The sequence below is a fragment of the Hibiscus syriacus genome, unplaced genomic scaffold (genome assembly GCF_006381635.1).
Source record: "Hibiscus syriacus cultivar Baekdansim isolate YM2019G1 unplaced genomic scaffold, ASM638163v2 tig00110893_pilon, whole genome shotgun sequence".
NCBI lineage: Eukaryota > Viridiplantae > Streptophyta > Magnoliopsida > Malvales > Malvaceae > Hibiscus > Hibiscus syriacus.
In genome coordinates, this window is record NW_024062901.1 from 9,771,145 (window position 1) to 9,789,036 (window position 17,892).

The window sequence follows — 17,892 nt, forward strand, 5'->3', positions numbered from 1 at the left end:
ATTCTAATGTTTATGAGTTTGATTTGTCATCTTTGATGAGTATAGATATGGATAAACCTAACCATCTGTGTGGAGGGCCAAAGGTTTGAGGGATAATATTAAGCCTTCGCCAAAATGACAAGGAAGTTTAAGTAGAGGTAATCAAAGTTGATAAGAGAAGGCTCCTACGGGGGAGATGTTCTCAAAGACGATATCACTTGGATGCGAGAGCCAAAGCATAGCCTATATGGGAAGACCAAATCCCTATGGGAGACGTAAGCAAGACGAGGCATCGAACATTGATGTTAGAGCGTTATACAACTCAAAAACCTGAATATAAATCCAACAGCTCAAACAATTAACTCCTTTCAAAACTCCAAAGAAAGGCCCAAGGAATAGCACAATAACACAATGGACACCACAAGCCTATCCAAGAACATAAATTTTCTTGGCCTTCTAACAGTTAACCTTACCCAAACACCTGGCAGCAACAATTAACTTAAAAGAAAATCATTTTTACAAATCCAAACAATACAAAGAAAATCATTTTCCAAATTAACTTAAAAGATCTATGAACCGGTAGGTTATTCCACACGATAAGTAGAGATTTACAGTTACCTGGAACGATAATATTTAAGATTCCACAACCCACACCATCTCTGTCAAGCACTCCACACTACCTCGCAATGGCAAAATTGATTGATCGACTGAGGATCCTTAAGGCACATGAAACAAACTAACCCCCAAAAATAGTCCTTCTCAGATCTTAAGTCTGATACGAACGAACAGAAAACATTAGGAGAATATAGCCTATTGAATGATCCATTCTAAAGCAGTCGATCCGATTCAAAAGATCCACTCGTAATTCTATTAATTACGAACATGAATTCATCCCAAATACGAACCTCCTAATCACACAGGATTCTTCTAATCTCAATATTCTAGACACACACCCCATTAAGTTTTGCTCCCAAGTCTCTCACCTTACCGATCTTCTTGACAGCAACCCCAAAAATCCGCAGAGAAGTCGCTTTTAAGGACGAGACTTTGGTCTAGAATCCTCTCAGAAATCAATACACCTCCATCACCCACCACGCAGGAAAGATTATTTGAGAAGGGGTCTTCGATCTTAAGCAAAGGATGAGCAATATATCTCCACACCCCTGAATTTTTTTCTCAAATTTCTAGTGCTAGGAATCAACGAGTGACAGTCTAGGCCATACTTAGCATCCACCCTAATGTTGCACGAATTAACTTATTTCGATGGTTAAAAAAATTGTTGTTTCTAAATGTCAACGGTTTGAGCATCAATGGCTACGGTAGGGGTGCTTTAGCGTTTATTTTTCTTTTGTATAAAAAAGTTTAGGTCAGGGGTGATTCCCCCAATCCAGAGTCAGGGCATACCTAAGACTCAATTAGGATTTACATAGGACTTTAAAGATTGCCCACCAAGAGTGACGATGGTGGGATTCGAACTTGTACTTACAAGCTTAAATTCCTGAATCCTAACCACTTGTGCAAACACTCATTGGCAGTGCTTGAGCGTTTATTATCAAATGACTTAGAGTATTTAGAACGTATACTACTTTATAATCACCTTAACTTAATAAAAAATAATTTATAAATCCTTATTTTTTTCAAAAAAAATATAATTATGCAAAAATTGTTAATAAAATATCTTTATTATTCGATTTAATTTTGATTTGAATTTTAAAAATAAATATTATAAAATAATTAAAATTTTCTCTAAAATCAAATCGCATCATCCATCCTAATAGGGAATGGATGTGGACAAAGGATTAAAAATAGGAGGAGAAAAATATAAAGGTGTGTGTAAAAAACAATTGTTAACCTTAAAATTAGGAACAGGTAATCCTTGTGAATCTCATCTAATTTTGATCAAAAGAATCTTCAAAAGAACTAAGATTACCAAACAAAAACGTCTATAAACTGGGATCGTAAGTTTCTGATCTATTAATTGATTAATTTAGATCGAGTACTGCAGAGATGAGAGCAACCTTCTCAATTCGATTGCTCCATTCGCAAACGTTAGAGATTGAACCCCTAACATTGTTTAAAGAATTCAATGCCTCATCTCACTAGAAAAACTGATCGTTAATTATATGAATTATAAATTTTGATTTGATTGTTCCCTCTTCACATATATTTTAAAAATTTTAAAATTTCAATTTCAATTTAAATAATAGTTTTAGATACATTAAGTTTCTCTATTGATTCTTATACAATGCGCAAGTTTCAGATTTTGAGTTTAATTTTTCTATACGGTTGATATATTATTTAAGTAAAGATTAAGGGTTGTTTGTTTGGCTCTGAATAGAATCATTTAGCGCTGAATGGTTCAGCGTGTTTGTTTCTAACTTCTGAATGGAGATTGTGCTGAATGATTCAGTAAAACAGTGCTGAATGATTTAACATCAAAGTACATTCTGAATGATTCAGAGTCATTATCAAACAGCATGTCACATTCAGAGCTAATTCAAACAGAGCCTCTGAATCATTCAGACTATTGAATCATTCAGCTCTTAATCATTTTAAAGTAAACAAACAACCCCTAAATTTAAAATTTAAAATTTAAAGAAAATAAAAATAAAAATTTATCAAATTAGAATAATTTCTATGAAAGTAGTATTGTACTTCTAATATAGTAAGCATATCTGATTAGGTTTTCTGTTATTAACATAATAGAATTACTAAAGTTGAATTTGATTTCGATTTATTATTGTGTATATGTATTTAATATAACTCAGAGTTAATTGTATCACATATCCTCAAAGTATGATCCTCATTTTAAACTGGTACCTAAATTTTCAAATATTTCAATTTCATCCTTAAAAAATGATTATCATTCTAAATTAGTCCTTAAAATTTTGAATATTTCAATTTCAGCCCCAACTATGAAATTCATTCTAAATTAGTCCCCAAACTTTTTGAACATTCTAATTTTATCTCAAACTATACGTATATACTAATCACATTCATTGTTAATAAAATTGTTAAGCCAGGTTATATTATTATATGTTTCAAAAAAAACAAAATTTAGGTTAAATTATGGTTGAAACTAATTTCATATTTGGATGAATTTGGGGATGAAATTGAAATATTCAAAAGTTGGGACCAATTTAGAAAGGGGGTCATAATTTAGGGATAAAATTAGAATGTTCAAAAGTTTGAGGACTAATTTAGAATGATATTGTAGTTTGGGATGAAACTGAAATATTCAAAAGTTTACAGACCACTTTAAAATGAGAATCATAGTTTAGAGACATATGATACAATTAACTCTATAAGTCAAGTCGAATTTTATCTTTATTCCACATATAACAAATTAGTGAAAATTTAAATTATTATATTTAAAAATATATATATAACCGATGAACCTAATCAATCCAAACTACTGTTTTGAATTAAAAAAGAAAATTATGGAGAAGTGGGAATCCAAATTACAGTTGGATACAGTTTCAAAAATGCTATCTTTTTACCCTTAAAATTAGGGATGGATAATTATTGTGATGTATTTTGAGTAGAAAGAATCTTTACAGTTTTAAGTCTCTGTACAGTTACCTTTGTTACACAAAACTAATATGGAAACATTGTTGCTGTAAACAACTAATATTACCAAACTAAAAACAAAAATTCCATCTATAAATTAATGACAAATCAAATCGTAATACGAAAGGCATAATCTTTGTGTTTGTTCATCATCATATCGCCAGAAGCAATGGATGAAGATAATCCAAGGTTCACTATTCCAATCACCTCCGATCCTGTAAGTCATGATTTTTTTCCCTGTCTCTGTGTTTTATTTGTTTGTTCTTGAAGCATTTTGATTTTGATTTTAGTGTTTTTCATGTCGGTTTTATGTTAGTCTTCGTGGTTCGTTTCGGTTCTTGATACATCTTGACTATATGCAATTTTTTATACTAATTCTTTTATTACAATTGTTTTTGATAGATGGTAGAAAAATTTCCAGAATTCATGGAGATTTTAGAGAAATCTTCAAACACTTGTTCATGAAGATATGTGATTGTTGTATTGTGTAAACTGCAAATAAAATTATAATATTGCTACATGTAACGTAAGAGTCGAGAGAAGGAAGAATATTTGCTTAATATATATATATATATATATGTGTTTTTGTGTGTGTTTATATATATATATATATATAAATCTTGATGTACTGCTTTTGGCTCTTGCTAGAGAGGAATGGCGGCAATGGAGGTGGAAGCCAGCAGGGAGAAAATTCAAGCTGCAACCAATGTAGAAGGTAATCTCTTTATGTATGTATGTATGTATGTATGTATGTATGTATGTATGTATGTATGTATGTATGTATGTATGTATGTATGTATGTATGTATGTATGTATGTATGTATGTATGTATGTATGTATGTATGTATGTATGTATGTATGTATGTATGTATGTATGTATGTATGTATGTATGTATGTATGTATGTATGTATGTATGTATGTATGTGTGTCTGTATGTATGTATGTGTGTCTGTGTGTCTGTGTGTGTGTGTGTGTGTGTGTGTGTGTGTGTGTGTGTGTGTGTGTGTGTGTGTGTGTGTGTGTGTGTGTGTGTGTGTGTGTGTGTGTGTGTGTGTGTGTGTGTGTGTGTGTGTGTGTGTGTGTGTGTGTGTGTGTGTGTGTGTGTTTTGCAAATGCTTGAATGTTGCGAACTGCAGTGGTATCTAATGAATTCTGTTGGTATTTTTCTTCCTTTTGCAGAAGATGAAGTGAATGACAATCCCATTGAGCAAGTTAGGCTAACTGTTCCGATTACGGATGATCCGACGGAATCTACTTTGACGTTTCGTACATGGGTTCTTGGCCTACTCTCTTGTTGTGTTTTATCATTCGTGAACCAATTCTTTGCTTTTCGTCAAAATCAGCTCTCGATCTCATCGGTATCGGCCCAGATTGTTGTTCTCCCTTTAGGGAAGCTTATGGCTGCAACTCTGCCAAAAACTAACGTCCGAGTCCCGTTTACGCCATGGTCGTTCTCGTTGAATCCGGGACCGTTCACTATGAAAGAACATGTGCTGATAACCATATTCGCCAACTGTGGAGCTGGTGGTGTTTATGCAGTAAACATCATCACCATTGTTAAGGCCTTTTATCGCAGACCATTGCACCCAGTTGCAGCCATGTTGCTTGCACAAACTACACAGGTACCTTAAAATTTGATTTCATGCTCATTATCATCAGCTATGTCCATGAAAATGACACCAAAAGAACACTTTTTTTATTTCTTTCTTGATGATCTCAGTTGCTTGGATATGGTTGGGCTGGTCTGTTCAGAAAAGTCCTGGTTGACTCACCTTACATGTGGTGGCCAATCACCTTGGTCCAAGTGTCTTTGTTCAGGTACTTCAACTGACAATGATAAGCTAAGTTTCTTTGTTAAATCATTGGAAAATTCTATCAATGTAAATTGCAGGACATTACATGAGAAGGAAAAGAGACCAAAAGGTGGACATACAAGGCTACAATTCTTCATCATGGTTTTCATATCAAGCTTTGCTTACTACATCATACCAGGCTACTTTTTTCAATCGATATCGGCTTTATCCTTTGTTTGTTTGATCTGGAAGGATTCGATCCTTATCCAGCAGATCGGATCCGGCCTCAATGGGTACGGCGTTGGCTCGTTTGGTCTTGACTGGGCCACTGTTGCATCCTTCTTGGGAAGTCCTCTTGCCACACCCTTATTTGCCATATGTAACGTAATGGTTGGGTTTGTCTTGTTTCTCTATGTTCTTATCCCCATTGCATACCAGTTCAACCTATATGAAGCTAGAAAATTTCCCTTGATTTCTTCTCATACTTTCGATGCCGATGGTCAGACTTACAACATTTCTAGAATTCTGAATCAGAAAACGTTTGACATCAATCTTCCCGAATACAACAGTTATAGTAAACTCTATCTGAGTGTCGCATTTGCTTTCCTATACGGGTTGAGCTTTGCAACCCTCTCGGCTACCATTTCCCATGTGTTCCTATTCGAGGGAAAGTAAGCACCTGCAGCAACATATAGCTGTCTTATAGATATGTTATTTGTTTTGGCAATTTGATTTCTTTGCTTTTTTGTTGTAGCACAATCTTGGAAATGTGGAGGAAGACTACGTATGCAACGAAGGATAAATTTAACGATATTCACACGAGGCTAATGAAGAAGAACTATGAAGCAGTCCCCCAATGGTGGTTCATTGTTATCTTGATTACAGTTATGGCGCTTTCCATCTTTGCCTGTGAAGGCTTTGGCAAAGAGCTGCAGCTCCCTTGGTGGGGAGTTCTGCTAGCCTGCTTAATGGCACTGTTTTTCACCTTGCCTGTTGGGATCATTCAAGCCACAACGAACATGGTATCTTTCTTTTCTCGAAAGAAAAGACATCAGGTTCCGACATTGGTTTCATCATGAATTTCCTAACCATGGTCTTACATTTACGTGCAGGCGGTAGGGTTGAATGTGATTACCGAATTGGTCATTGGGTATTTGTATCCTGGCAAGCCTCTGGCCAATGTTTCTTTCAAGACCTACGGCTACATCAGTATGGTGCAAGCTCTAATGTTGCTTTCAGACTTCAAATTAGGCCATTACATGAAGATTCCTCCGAAATCGATGTTTTTTGTACAGGTAATTCAACCGTTACTCTCTGTTCTTATATGAACTTTATATTGTCATCCCCTCCTAATTTGCCTTTTCTGCTTTGCCAGCTTGTTGGAACCGTAGTTGCTTCAACTTGCTACTTCGGAACAGCATGGTGGCTTCTATCCAGTATCGAAAACATATGTAACCCTGCTTTGTTGCCCGAGGGAAGTCCGTGGACATGCCCCGGTGATGATGTATTTTACAATGCTTCAATCATTTGGGGTGTTGTTGGTCCGCTCCGCATGTTCACTAAATATGGTAACTACAAAGAGATGAACTGGTTTTTCCTAATAGGCCTGCTTGCCCCTGTTCCGGTATGGTTGCTATCGCGCATGTTCCCAGAGAAGAAATGGATCAAACTAATCCACATGCCGATGATCCTTGGTGCAACAATGAGCATGCCACCGGCTAAAGCCGTGCACTACATTTGTTGGGGAACCGTTGGAATCTTCTTCAACTGGTATGTTTACAGTAGGTACAAGCGATGGTGGGCAAAGCATACATATGTCTTATCAGCTGCTTTGGATGCTGGTGTCGCTTTCATGGCTGTAGTCCTTTACTTCACCCTTCAATCCTACAATGTCAGTGGTCCGGAATGGTGGGGTCTTGAAGGCACCGATCACTGTGACTTGGCGCATTGTCCAACTTTCCCTGGAGTCGTGTCCGAAGGTTGCCCTGCCGTTTGAAACTCCTTTGCATTCATAGGCTTTCATTTTCTGCATATCTGTAATAGCAACGACACTGCTTATTAGGTTATAGTTTATAAAATGCCCAACAGTTATGAGTTTTTCTTTTTAATATTCATCCTCATAGTTTAATGTATTAAGATTATTGTTGTTTGAAATTTAAAGTTTAATGGTTTAATATTTACTATTATAAAAATTAAAATTCTGTTTGTGAAAAGTAGTTTTTGTTATAAAAAATACTGTTATAATTTACATGTATAATTGTAGCTGGTGACCATTCTACAAAATTCAGCAACATTTTGTTTAAAGAATTCTGATAAAAATTTAAAAATGACAATGTCTAAAAAGAAACACATCGCGGCAGCCTTCGTGATACGAGTCTTAATATGAGGACGAACAAGACCGGACAGGCTTCTCATGGTGCCATTGCAGGACTTTACCAGTCACCGGCTCACCGCCTGCTCTTTCCAGTGTTGATAGCCTGCAACAAAAGTCTCCACACAGATTTGAGCTCGAATTACCGAACCGGTCACATCTTACGACGATGTAACCATGAGTTAGTTAGTTAATTCTAGTTTCTTCATGTAATTCACTGATTGTCATAGCAATGTTACCTTCCATGAATTCATGAACTCTCTGAAACTACATGATTGAGTAAATTGGCAAACGAAACAAATCATTTCAAGAATAAAACAAAATTAAGAGAATCTAAACATGTTTTTAGTGATTGTTTCCTTGTAAAATTGTATAAAGTGATAACAGCAATGGTTATTCCTATAAGTTTACACAGCACCAGTAGTATTTGAAACTTTTGAGCCTTCACTGGCATTTTCACTGGTTTTGGACTTCATTGAAGTTTGCATTGGGAGCTGCTTGCTTGAACTTTGATTTAAGTCTTTCAAGTTGAGTGATGTATAAACCGACATTCCACACAAAGCAGCAATAGCTCCACACAGGCTAACGAGCCCCGGGTCTGAATCGAAAAGTAGATATCCCCCCACAAGAATCACACATGTCTTGAATTGCCCCAGCACCACATGAGAGGTTGCAGATGTTGCTCTGCGATGAGAAAATGTTAATCAAGTCCGACGATAATGTTGCCTGAAGAAAGTGATGTAGGATAGTTATATTACTCACCCTAGAGCCAGAGCACCGGACCATTGTAAGAGGAACCCGAGTAAAGCCGACATGAGAACCGCTATTGAGTTGTTTACATCCCATTTGAATGAAAACACTCCTGGTGGATCCAACCATGGCATCAAGGCTAGTAAAAATAGTACTGTGATTGGGGTTGTCTTCCACATTAACCTGCATTGGGAACTTGTATTTAATCTCGGTAATAGTGACTGGAAAAAAAAGATGACTTACGCCAGGGCTGTCCAGTTGGCTTGTTGTTGTAAGTTAGACCAGAGAATTTTGTTTATGGCACTGGGGATTATCCATGCTATGGCTATACAAGAACCGAAAGCATTGAACTCTAAATCTGTTACGGTGGCTACCGCTACACCTGCCGAGACAACTGCTAGGGCCAAAACCTGAAACACCATGATAACTGGATGAGAAAACCAGATAAAAAGGAAATACTTTGAAGGGACTGTTTTCCAAGAGCCTGCTAACACCTTTTTGAACGAAATGGATTTCCCGGAGAGAATGAAATCCGCGAGAACAATGGTCGGAGTGACTGCGATTTTCGCCATTTGGTAGAAACCAACACTGTAACATAAGATAAATCATGACAAATTGGGAGCAATGGTGATTATTATTTCATAAGGCGGGTGACGCAAAAGCAGACCTGTTAAACTTCAGGCTGGTATTGGCAAGGCCAGAGGCAAAAGCCATTATAGCTCCCAAAGAGAACAGGGAGGAGAAAGGAGTCGTTTTCGATGGAGGCGAAACAGGAAGCAACGACATCGTCTTGAAAAACGCTAGAAAGATCCACGCTATGGAGTAGTGTATAAAAGTTAGGAAAATGGGGAAATTGAATCCAACTCTCCCCATCACCTGCAATGGAACATAACATACAGACTAATCAAGACCGCTTATCAATGTCATAAACCATCTGCACTAAACAAGATTAAAGAGATTACTAACAAATTTGTTTGTCAGTATAATCCCAACAGAAACAAAGAAATTGAAGGACATAGCCGCCACCGGTCCGCAAAATCGTTGCTGTTGCCGCTTTGCTCCTTCCGAAGTTCTAAGCTCATTGTAGAGGGAACTCCTGAGTTCTTCCAGTGCTCTACCTGGAAAAACAGAAAAGGAACTTTAAAGAACTAAAGTAATCCAACAAATAATGTCACCCCATGTCATCGATAATCTAATCTCGCCAACTAACTAAAATTTTATAAGTTCGCCCCTAACATAAACCATCGGCAAGACAAATTACTAATTGCAGAAACAGATAAGCTACCTTTAAGACCAATTAGGGGAAGTGAAACATTCATTGTTTTCTTGAACCACAAAACTTAAATCCTCACGACCAAGAGAAATTCCTTATTCCAAAACACTGAAAAGCAAAAACAACAATCAAATTCTTGTATAATTGCGATATTTTCTTTGTATTTTCTATTGATAATCTGTTTTAGTCCCTAGAATTATTAAGTTCACCCTCTAAAATTTTACAACTTCAACTCCATTTCAAAGACAGAATATCACACCACATTGCATAAAATAAAACTACGGAGACCAAAACATACACAGACAGACACCCCCATCGACAATGACATGGATGTTGAAATAAGGACAATTTACAGACCAATAAAAAAACATGTCTATGAAGAAGAAAAGACATGAATATGACAATGGAGGTTATTTTTTAAGTATTTCACAGACAAACCTGCCTCGCCTGCATCGCTTTCTTTCCTTTTGAAAACCTTTCTTCCATCTGCACCTAATAATAAGAAATCAAGCCACCCCATTTCGACACAGAGACTGAATCACACATTATCATGGAAGAAGAAACAAGAAGATGAAATGAAGATTTTGAAATATACAGATAAAAATGGTTTTAGATTGACAACGAAACAAGTGTCCTGTTAAAGTTAGTTACTGAAAAAAATTCGAAAATTATGAAGATCAGGTATTGGGTTGATGTGAGCACGCATGCACTGAAACCCTGTAACTGTTTAAGGCAAACGGATGGAGCAATGGAACATGGCAACATGATGATGCCACATGTCGGATCTCTTACATGCATAGTGCCACAATGGTGGTGGACAACTGACAGGACAATATAGGGATCTTTCTGTTTTAGTAGGTACATGTTTTTTTATGGTGAAATATGCATGGTTTTGATTTGTTTTAATTGTAGATTACAAAGAAATAGTCAACCTTTACGTGCATGTATGAGCGTTAAGTACTCGGGATCAAAATTTTATTGGAATCCATTAACTTAATTAAAATCAATATTTTAAAAAAAAAATTAAAAATTGTTTTTCTAATTAATTAATCATATTATAAAATATATTATTAATGGGTTTTAATGACCCGACAGACGCCAATAAAATTTTGGATAAACTACCAATTTGGTCATCCATCTATTATTTAGTTTATGTTTTGATCATTTAACTATTAATTTTTTAAAAAGCATACTCAATGTAATGCTTTTGTTTTGTTTTAAGCATATGCTGTTAAAAAATTAATGATGATGATGACATGGTATTTTAAAATTATTTTGCAATTTAGATATGTCATTATCGTATGATAACGTGTTATCATAAAAAATTAATAACGGGTGATCAAAACAGAAAAAATATTAATTAATATTATAATAATGAAATAATTAAAACATAAACAAAGTAAAAGATATGTGACAAAATAGTTACCTTACCATAAACATTTTGCTTAATTATAAAATAAGTGTCTAAATTATAGTGTTTTTCACGAATATGTGCCTAAATTATATTTTGAATGATCCCGATACCTAATATTACAAATGTTATCACTTTAGGTGTATGGTTGTCAACAACATTAATTTATTTCGTTAAGTGACATGTGTCACATTATGATAATATTAAAAAATTTATTTAAAATTTAAAATTATATCTTTGAAATTATATCTTTTTGAATATTCTGAATTAAAAAGATATTATATTATTTTCTTTTAATTCAAATGTTATTATAATATGACTTGTAGTTCACGAATATATTCTAATTAAAACGGTATTAATATATAATTTTTTTATTTTATTCGAATACTAATTAATAGCCATACTTTTCAGAATATATTGTTCTTTTCCCACGTGAAACACTACAAATACCGTGTAAACATACTAGATTTTACACAACTAAAAAGTACTTACTTTGATGCAAAATTGTCAATTTCTATTAAACTTTCATGTCTTATCTAATTTTAGAGGTCATGCATGGGAATTCGAAATGTTGACACTTAGCCATAAATTAAAAAAATTAAAATAGAGAAAAGTATAGGCAGCCCGATCTGATTATGCCATTTCTAAAATAATAAATAAATAAAATATGGGAACATGAAAGAAAGACACTCCACTCAACACCTCAAAGCCTTTAAAATGTCTCAATTATTGTAAATGAAACAAAGTAAAACAATTTATATGGAGTAAAGAATAATATTTAAAAGCAATTAAATCAAATTTTATTAGAATAAAATAAAACAAAATGATTAAATTTTAGATTTAAACATAACAAAAATTCAAAAAACCATAATTTAACCTATAATAATAATAATAATAATAATAATAATAATAATAATGTATCGATCATTTAATTTAATTTAAATTAATTAATTAAAAAAACATATAAATGGAGACACTTACCTACTCAGATTTGGTCATTTGGAAGGTGCAACAATTTTAACTTCCGGTTCAAACTTAAGTTGACATTGATTTGAAGATCAAACAATTTTAATACTTTGCTTTTATCTTAATTCTAAAAATAAAAAGAAAGAGGGGAAGAAGATTTGCAGTTGAAGAAGCGGTTGCTGTTCAGCTTTGCTTACTAGAGACACCAAAAGCCGAGGGAAGTTAGGCCAAGGGTTAGCCTCTCTCCAAGTTTCCCCTCTTTCTTTTCACTTGGAATCAAAGCAAAGGTTCCTTTTTTTTCAGTTGATTCTTGGTCACCATCTCTAACCCACCTTCACATCCCTTCCTATATCTACTTCCTTTATTTTTTTGGGGATTAAGTCCTTGTATTTGTGTGGTTCTTTATTGGTTTGAGCAGCTGCAGAATACACAAGCTTCTGGTATTTGTTTCTCAACTACATCATATGGTTGTTTGTTTGTTCATGAAAGTCTTGTGCTTCATCAGTTTTGTTTTGAGGAGCAATATATTTGTAAACCAAGTGAGGAATTATTGGAGTTTGTTTTTGGAATCATGAATACCCGTTACTTGTTCCAACCCGATTCGTGCGATTCGAGCGCCGCCGTTCCGTTTTCGACTGATCCTCCCGGGGGAGACGATAGAACGGCTGCTGCTGGTTTGCCGAACAGGTCTCCCCGTGTTGCGTCGTCCTCGATTTTGTTAAGGGCGGTGATAAGGATATCTAGAGCGAGGTGGTTTATGTTCTTGAGAAGAGTTTTTCATTATCAAAACGGATCGAGGTCCGACCTCGGGTCCAATCCTTTCAATTCCGTTACTTGGATGATGCTGGAGTTCTTGGCTTTGGTTATTCAGATTACCATCACCACATTCACTTTGGCCATTTCGAAGGAGGAGAAGCCTGTTTGGCCAATGAGAATATGGATTGTCGGCTACGATATCGGTTGCGCCCTTACTTTGTTACTTCTTCACGGCCGCTACCGATATCTTCATGTCAGTCAAGGAGGTGGCGACATTGAACAACAGAGGACGAATGAAGAATTGAGGTAAGCATCGTATTACTTGATTCAATTCAACCTTTGTTTTTCATTCTCATTAGGCCATATCATGTTAGTGTTGGAGCTTGGAAAATATATGCTGAAACCCCAGATTAATTGAGATGTAGTAGTACTGTTCAGGTGCTCACATTTGATGAACAAGTGCCGGACATCACTGGAGCTGTTCTTCGCGATATGGTTCGTGATGGGAAACGTTTGGGTGTTCGATTCTCGATTCAGATCGTTCCACCGAGCTCCGAACCTTCACGTGCTCTGCATCTCATTGCTAGCTTGGAATGCTCTGTGCTACTCTTTCCCATTCCTATTGTTCCTACTCCTATGTTGTTGTGTGCCACTCATTAGCAGCCTCCTAGGCTACAACATAAACATGGGTTCCACTGATAGAGGGGCATCTGATGATCAAATCTCCAGCCTGCCTAGTTGGAGATACAAATCAATCAACACCAACTTGGAGCTTGATCACGATCCAGACTGCAACCCGAGCCGTGCAAACGAAGATCCAGTAAGTCGCACGGATTCCCTTTGTCGAAAAATTTGCACATATTATTTTGGATGCTAATGGTGTTCATGTTTGTCCTGTTGACAGGAGTGCTGCATTTGCCTAGCTAAGTACAAAGACAAAGAAGAAGTGAGACAATTGCCATGTTCCCATATGTTTCACCTCAATTGTGTGGATCAATGGCTCAGAATTATATCTTGCTGTCCACTGTGCAAACAAGAACTGGAGAGATAGAAACAAAGAAAACAACACAACACCTGAAAAAAAACACTCTTTCTTTTACTCTATATTTTTCCCATCCTTCATTCACCATATGGTGTGATTTATTTTATTTGTATAATCACAAACGTTACTTGAGTGAGTTTATTGTTTTGTACAGTGGATGCTCACCAGTAACCAAGTTTCCTTTCTCTTTTTCCTGGAAAATTCTATACTGTTTATGAGAATCTGTATAGCAGATGGCAAAAAGAGAATGAACAATTTATTAATTTGGTTAATACCCCATAATCAAGTTTAACTTTACACATTTAAATACATTGGAACACATAACCTTCTACTAAAACTATGGTGGTTATCTGCTACCTAGTTACAGTGTTCTTTATAAATTGTTGACATTAATCTACATTCAGATTTGGAGTGCAGAAAATTTAGGCCGTATCATTACTTTAAATAAATTAAAAGTTTCATGCTTCTTATGTAAATTTTAAAAGTTTGATGATCAAAAATATAATTACTTTAAAAGTTAGGTGACCATTAATGTAGTTGTCCTAAAATTTAATATTTTAGAAGTACTTTTATGATTCAGTTATAGTAATCAGTTTGGAATTTATTTTTAGATTGATAGATGGCTGGCTGGCATAAGATTACTGGAGAATCAGCTAGGATAACTTTATGGATTTTGCCTAATCGCATATAATGCTCTAATCAATTAGTACTTTTTCAGTAACTAAACTAGAGCCATTAATCAATAAGGTTGAAATGATCACCACTAGGGTTGGGCAGGGCACAGGAGACTATTGACGTATACTTTATTCAGATCAATTAACTCTAATACAATTATATATATATATATATATATATATATATATGGCCTAGAGTTGCTCTAATTAAAAAATGTGGTAAGATTTTGATCAACAGTTTTTCTTTCAATATTATAAGCCACAAGTCGGCCTTAACATGCAGGTATCAAGGACAATAATAAGAATCCATCCATGTAATTTTGCGTATAAATTCAGAAGAAAATGCTATTTGATCAACACTTTCCCATAGTTTAACCATGGATAACCAATCCAAGTTGCTCCCATTGTTCTTCACCTTCCTTGTGTTCATTTTCATGGTGTTTAAGCTCTTGATGGGATCCAAACCAAAAATCTTCCTCCTGCACCATGGAAACTACCTATTATAGGGCACTTGCACCATTTACTCTTCTCTCTTCCCCATCACCGGTTGACGGAATTAGCCGAAAGGCATGGTTCAGTGATGCACCTTCAACTTGGTGAATTATTATACATTGTTGTTTCTTCTCCAGAGGCTGCTAAACAAGTGATGAAAACACATGATATTAATTTTGCTACCAGGCCCTCTCTCCCTTTTGCTGAAATCATAACGTATAATTTTTCAGATATTGCTTTCGCACCATACGGAGGTTATTGGAGGCAGCTTCGAAAAGTCTGCACGTTGGAGCTGCTTAGTATGAAACGTGTACAATCATTCCGATCAATTAGAGAAGAGGAGGTATCCAGTTTGGTTACATCCATCTTTTCTAGTTCAGGATCGGAAATCAACCTCGGAGAACTGTTATGCAACTTATCATATAGCATCACTTTAAGGACTGCTATTGGAATAAAGAATACTAGTTGTTAAACAACAATTAAACTATATGAAAATCGAATGAAAACCATGAGATAAAGCTCTTGAAGCTTAAACCCTCCTAAAACTTAAAATGAGCTCATGGCCACCATGGAGGAAGATGGTGAGCTCATCTTGGAGCTTACGATCCAAGGGTCACGAATATTACCCTAGTTTTTTGGATTGAATAAGATGAAGAAAGGTTGGAGCTTTTCTCTTGCTCTTGCTTGAATGGAGAGAAAGAAGAAGAGAAGGGGAAGAAGAAAAGAAAACCTTTTTACTCTTCTAAAACTCCCACGTCTATAAGAAGAAAGAATCCCCGCAAATCAGCCTTGTTTTTTCCAAATGGGAAAATCACATCTAAGCTTAAATCTCCTTTACATCTTATACAAGGTTAATTTCTTACTCGATTAAACTCAATTTCTTATCAATAGACCTCCATTATATAAAAATACTATCCTAATCTTCGGGGTGTTACAAGGTTAATGGTGCTCATGTTTTCCCTATTGATAGGAGTGCTGCATTTTCCTAGCTAAGTACAAAGACAAAGAATAGAGGAAAGCATCTTATCACTTGATTTAGTTCAACCTTCTTGTTGTTCATGTCTCATTAGGACATGCAATGCTAGTGTTGGAACTTGGAAGAATATGTTGAAACCCCAAAATAATTGAGATGTAGTAGTATATGTTTAGGTGCTCGCAATAATGAACAAGTGTCGGACATCGCTCGAGTTGTTTTTCGCGATATGGTTCGTGATGGGCAACGTTTGGGTGTTTGATTCTCGAGTTGGATGGTTCCACCGAGCTCCGAACCTTCACGTGCTTTGCATATCATTGCTAGCTTGGAATGCTCTGTGCTACTCTTTCCCAATCCTATTGTTCCTACTCTTATGTTGTTCTGTGCCACTCATTAGTAGCCTCTTTGGCTACAACATGAACATGGGTTCTACTGATAGAGGGGCATCTGATGATAAAATATCCAATCTGCCTAGTTAGAGATACAAAGCAATCAACACCAACTCGGAACTTGATCACGATTCGAACTGCAACCCGAGCCATAAAAACAAAGATCCAGTAAGTCACACATATTCCCTTTGTCGAAAAATTTGCACATATTATCTTGAATGCTAATGGTGTTCATGTTTGTCCTATTGATAGGAGTGCTGTATTTGCCTAAGTACAAAGACAAAGAAGAAGTGAGACAATTGCCATGTTCCCACATGTTTCACCTCAATTGTGTGGATCAATGACTCAGAATTATATCTTATTGTCCATTGTGCAAATAAGAACCAGAGATATAGAAACAAAGAAAACAACACAACACCTGGAGAAAAGCTCTTTCTTACACTATATTTCTCCAATCCTTCATTCACCATGGTGATTTATTTTATTTGTATAATCACAAAGGTTACTTGAGTGAGTTTATTGTTTTCTATAGTGGATGCTCACCAGAAACCATGTTTTTTTTCTGAAATTTTTTATATTGTTTATGAGAATATGTATAGCAGATGGCGAAAAAGAATGAGCAATTTATTTATTAATTTGGTTAATACCTCATAATCAAGTTTAACTTTACACATTTAAGTTCTTTCGAACACACAACCTTTCAGCTAAGACTATGTTGGATATCTGCTCACTAATTGAAGTGTTCCTTATAAATTGTTGACATTAATCTAAATTCAGATTTGGAGTGCAGAAGATTTAGGTCATATCATTACTTTAAATAAATTAAGGTTAAAGTACACAAATGGTCCCCCAACAATGGGGTGTTGTTTTGTTGAATCTCTCGACTATTAAAAGTTACAAAATGATCGTCCGACTATTCATATGTTCCAAACTCAATTGATAGTTGTATGAGTTGGACGTTAAAATGCTAACTAGGATATGATATTCGTTTGATAGGATCAGATTTATCATATCCCAAGCAATATGTTAACGTCCAACTCAGACGAGTGTCGATTTTTTAATAGAACTTGATGAGTTTGGAACATATGAATAGTCGGACGACCATTTTGTAACTTTTAATAGCCAGGGAGCTCAACAAAACAACACCGTATAAGTGGGGTACCATCTTTCTAATTTACCAAAAAATTAAAAGTTTAATGCTTCTTATGATCAAAATATAATTACTTTAAAAGCTAGGTGATCATTAATGTAGTTGTCCTTAATTTTAAAATTTTGAAAGTATTTTTATGATTCAGTTATAGTAGTTAGTTTGGAATTTTAATTTCTAGATTGATAGATGGATGGATGGCATATGATTATTGGAGAATCAACTAGGCAAAATTTATGGATTTTGCCTAATCTATATATAATATTATAATCAATTAATACATTTTTAGTAATTAAATTAAAGCC

The 17,892-nt window shown here is 35.3% G+C and overlaps 3 protein-coding genes and 1 pseudogene across 3 annotated transcripts; 3 read left to right on the plus strand and 1 right to left on the minus strand.

Moving 5' to 3' along the window:
• The first annotated feature begins 3,689 nt into the window (after positions 1-3,689).
• On the plus strand, positions 3,690-7,457 carry LOC120145308 (oligopeptide transporter 1-like). Its single transcript, XM_039159188.1, has 8 exons — positions 3,690-3,766; positions 4,198-4,264; positions 4,730-5,172; positions 5,271-5,368; positions 5,442-6,014; positions 6,098-6,365; positions 6,456-6,638; positions 6,719-7,457. Exons 1-8 carry the CDS (start codon positions 3,719-3,721, stop codon positions 7,337-7,339), a joined length of 2,301 nt encoding a protein of 766 aa, XP_039015119.1. The 5' UTR covers positions 3,690-3,718; the 3' UTR covers positions 7,340-7,457.
• A 263-nt stretch (positions 7,458-7,720) lies between these two features.
• Positions 7,721-10,253, minus strand: LOC120145694 (nucleotide-sugar uncharacterized transporter 2-like). Its single transcript, XM_039159462.1, has 9 exons — positions 10,176-10,253; positions 9,750-9,845; positions 9,431-9,582; positions 9,132-9,340; positions 8,959-9,052; positions 8,708-8,874; positions 8,477-8,647; positions 8,126-8,398; positions 7,721-7,820 (listed from the first exon to the last, which is right to left on the minus strand). Exons 2-9 carry the CDS (start codon positions 9,781-9,783, stop codon positions 7,721-7,723), a joined length of 1,200 nt encoding a protein of 399 aa, XP_039015393.1. The 5' UTR covers positions 9,784-9,845; positions 10,176-10,253.
• A 2,207-nt stretch (positions 10,254-12,460) lies between these two features.
• On the plus strand, positions 12,461-14,180 carry LOC120145758 (E3 ubiquitin-protein ligase At4g11680-like). Its single transcript, XM_039159508.1, has 3 exons — positions 12,461-13,176; positions 13,309-13,690; positions 13,775-14,180. The coding sequence occupies exons 1-3, from the start codon at positions 12,686-12,688 to the stop codon at positions 13,919-13,921; spliced, it is 1,020 nt and encodes a 339-aa protein (XP_039015439.1). The 5' UTR covers positions 12,461-12,685; the 3' UTR covers positions 13,922-14,180.
• A 2,059-nt stretch (positions 14,181-16,239) lies between these two features.
• Positions 16,240-16,820, plus strand: LOC120145759 (annotated as a pseudogene).
• The last annotated feature ends 1,072 nt before the right edge of the window (positions 16,821-17,892 follow it).

Excerpts from the sequence above, each read along its gene's own strand:
- LOC120145694 (XM_039159462.1), bottom strand. The coding sequence starts at position 9,783 with ATGAATGTTTCACTTCCCCTAATTGGTCTTAAAG. Across the intron at positions 9,341-9,430 it reads TTATACTGACAAACAAATTT|GTGATGGGGAGAGTTGGATT; the intron begins GTTAGTAATCTC and ends GTTCCATTGCAG. Across the intron at positions 8,648-8,707 it reads GCCAACTGGACAGCCCTGGC|GTTAATGTGGAAGACAACCC; the intron begins GTAAGTCATCTT and ends TTCCCAATGCAG.
- LOC120145758 (XM_039159508.1), top strand. The coding sequence starts at position 12,686 with ATGAATACCCGTTACTTGTTCCAACCCGATTCGTGCGATTCGAGCGCC. Across the intron at positions 13,177-13,308 it reads AGGACGAATGAAGAATTGAG|GTGCTCACATTTGATGAACA; the intron begins GTAAGCATCGTA and ends AGTACTGTTCAG. Across the intron at positions 13,691-13,774 it reads GCCGTGCAAACGAAGATCCA|GAGTGCTGCATTTGCCTAGC; the intron begins GTAAGTCGCACG and ends TCCTGTTGACAG.
- LOC120145308 (XM_039159188.1), top strand. The coding sequence starts at position 3,719 with ATGGATGAAGATAATCCAAGGTTCACTATTCCAATCACCTCCGATCCT. Across the intron at positions 3,767-4,197 it reads TTCCAATCACCTCCGATCCT|AGAGGAATGGCGGCAATGGA; the intron begins GTAAGTCATGAT and ends GGCTCTTGCTAG. Across the intron at positions 4,265-4,729 it reads AGCTGCAACCAATGTAGAAG|AAGATGAAGTGAATGACAAT; the intron begins GTAATCTCTTTA and ends TTCCTTTTGCAG.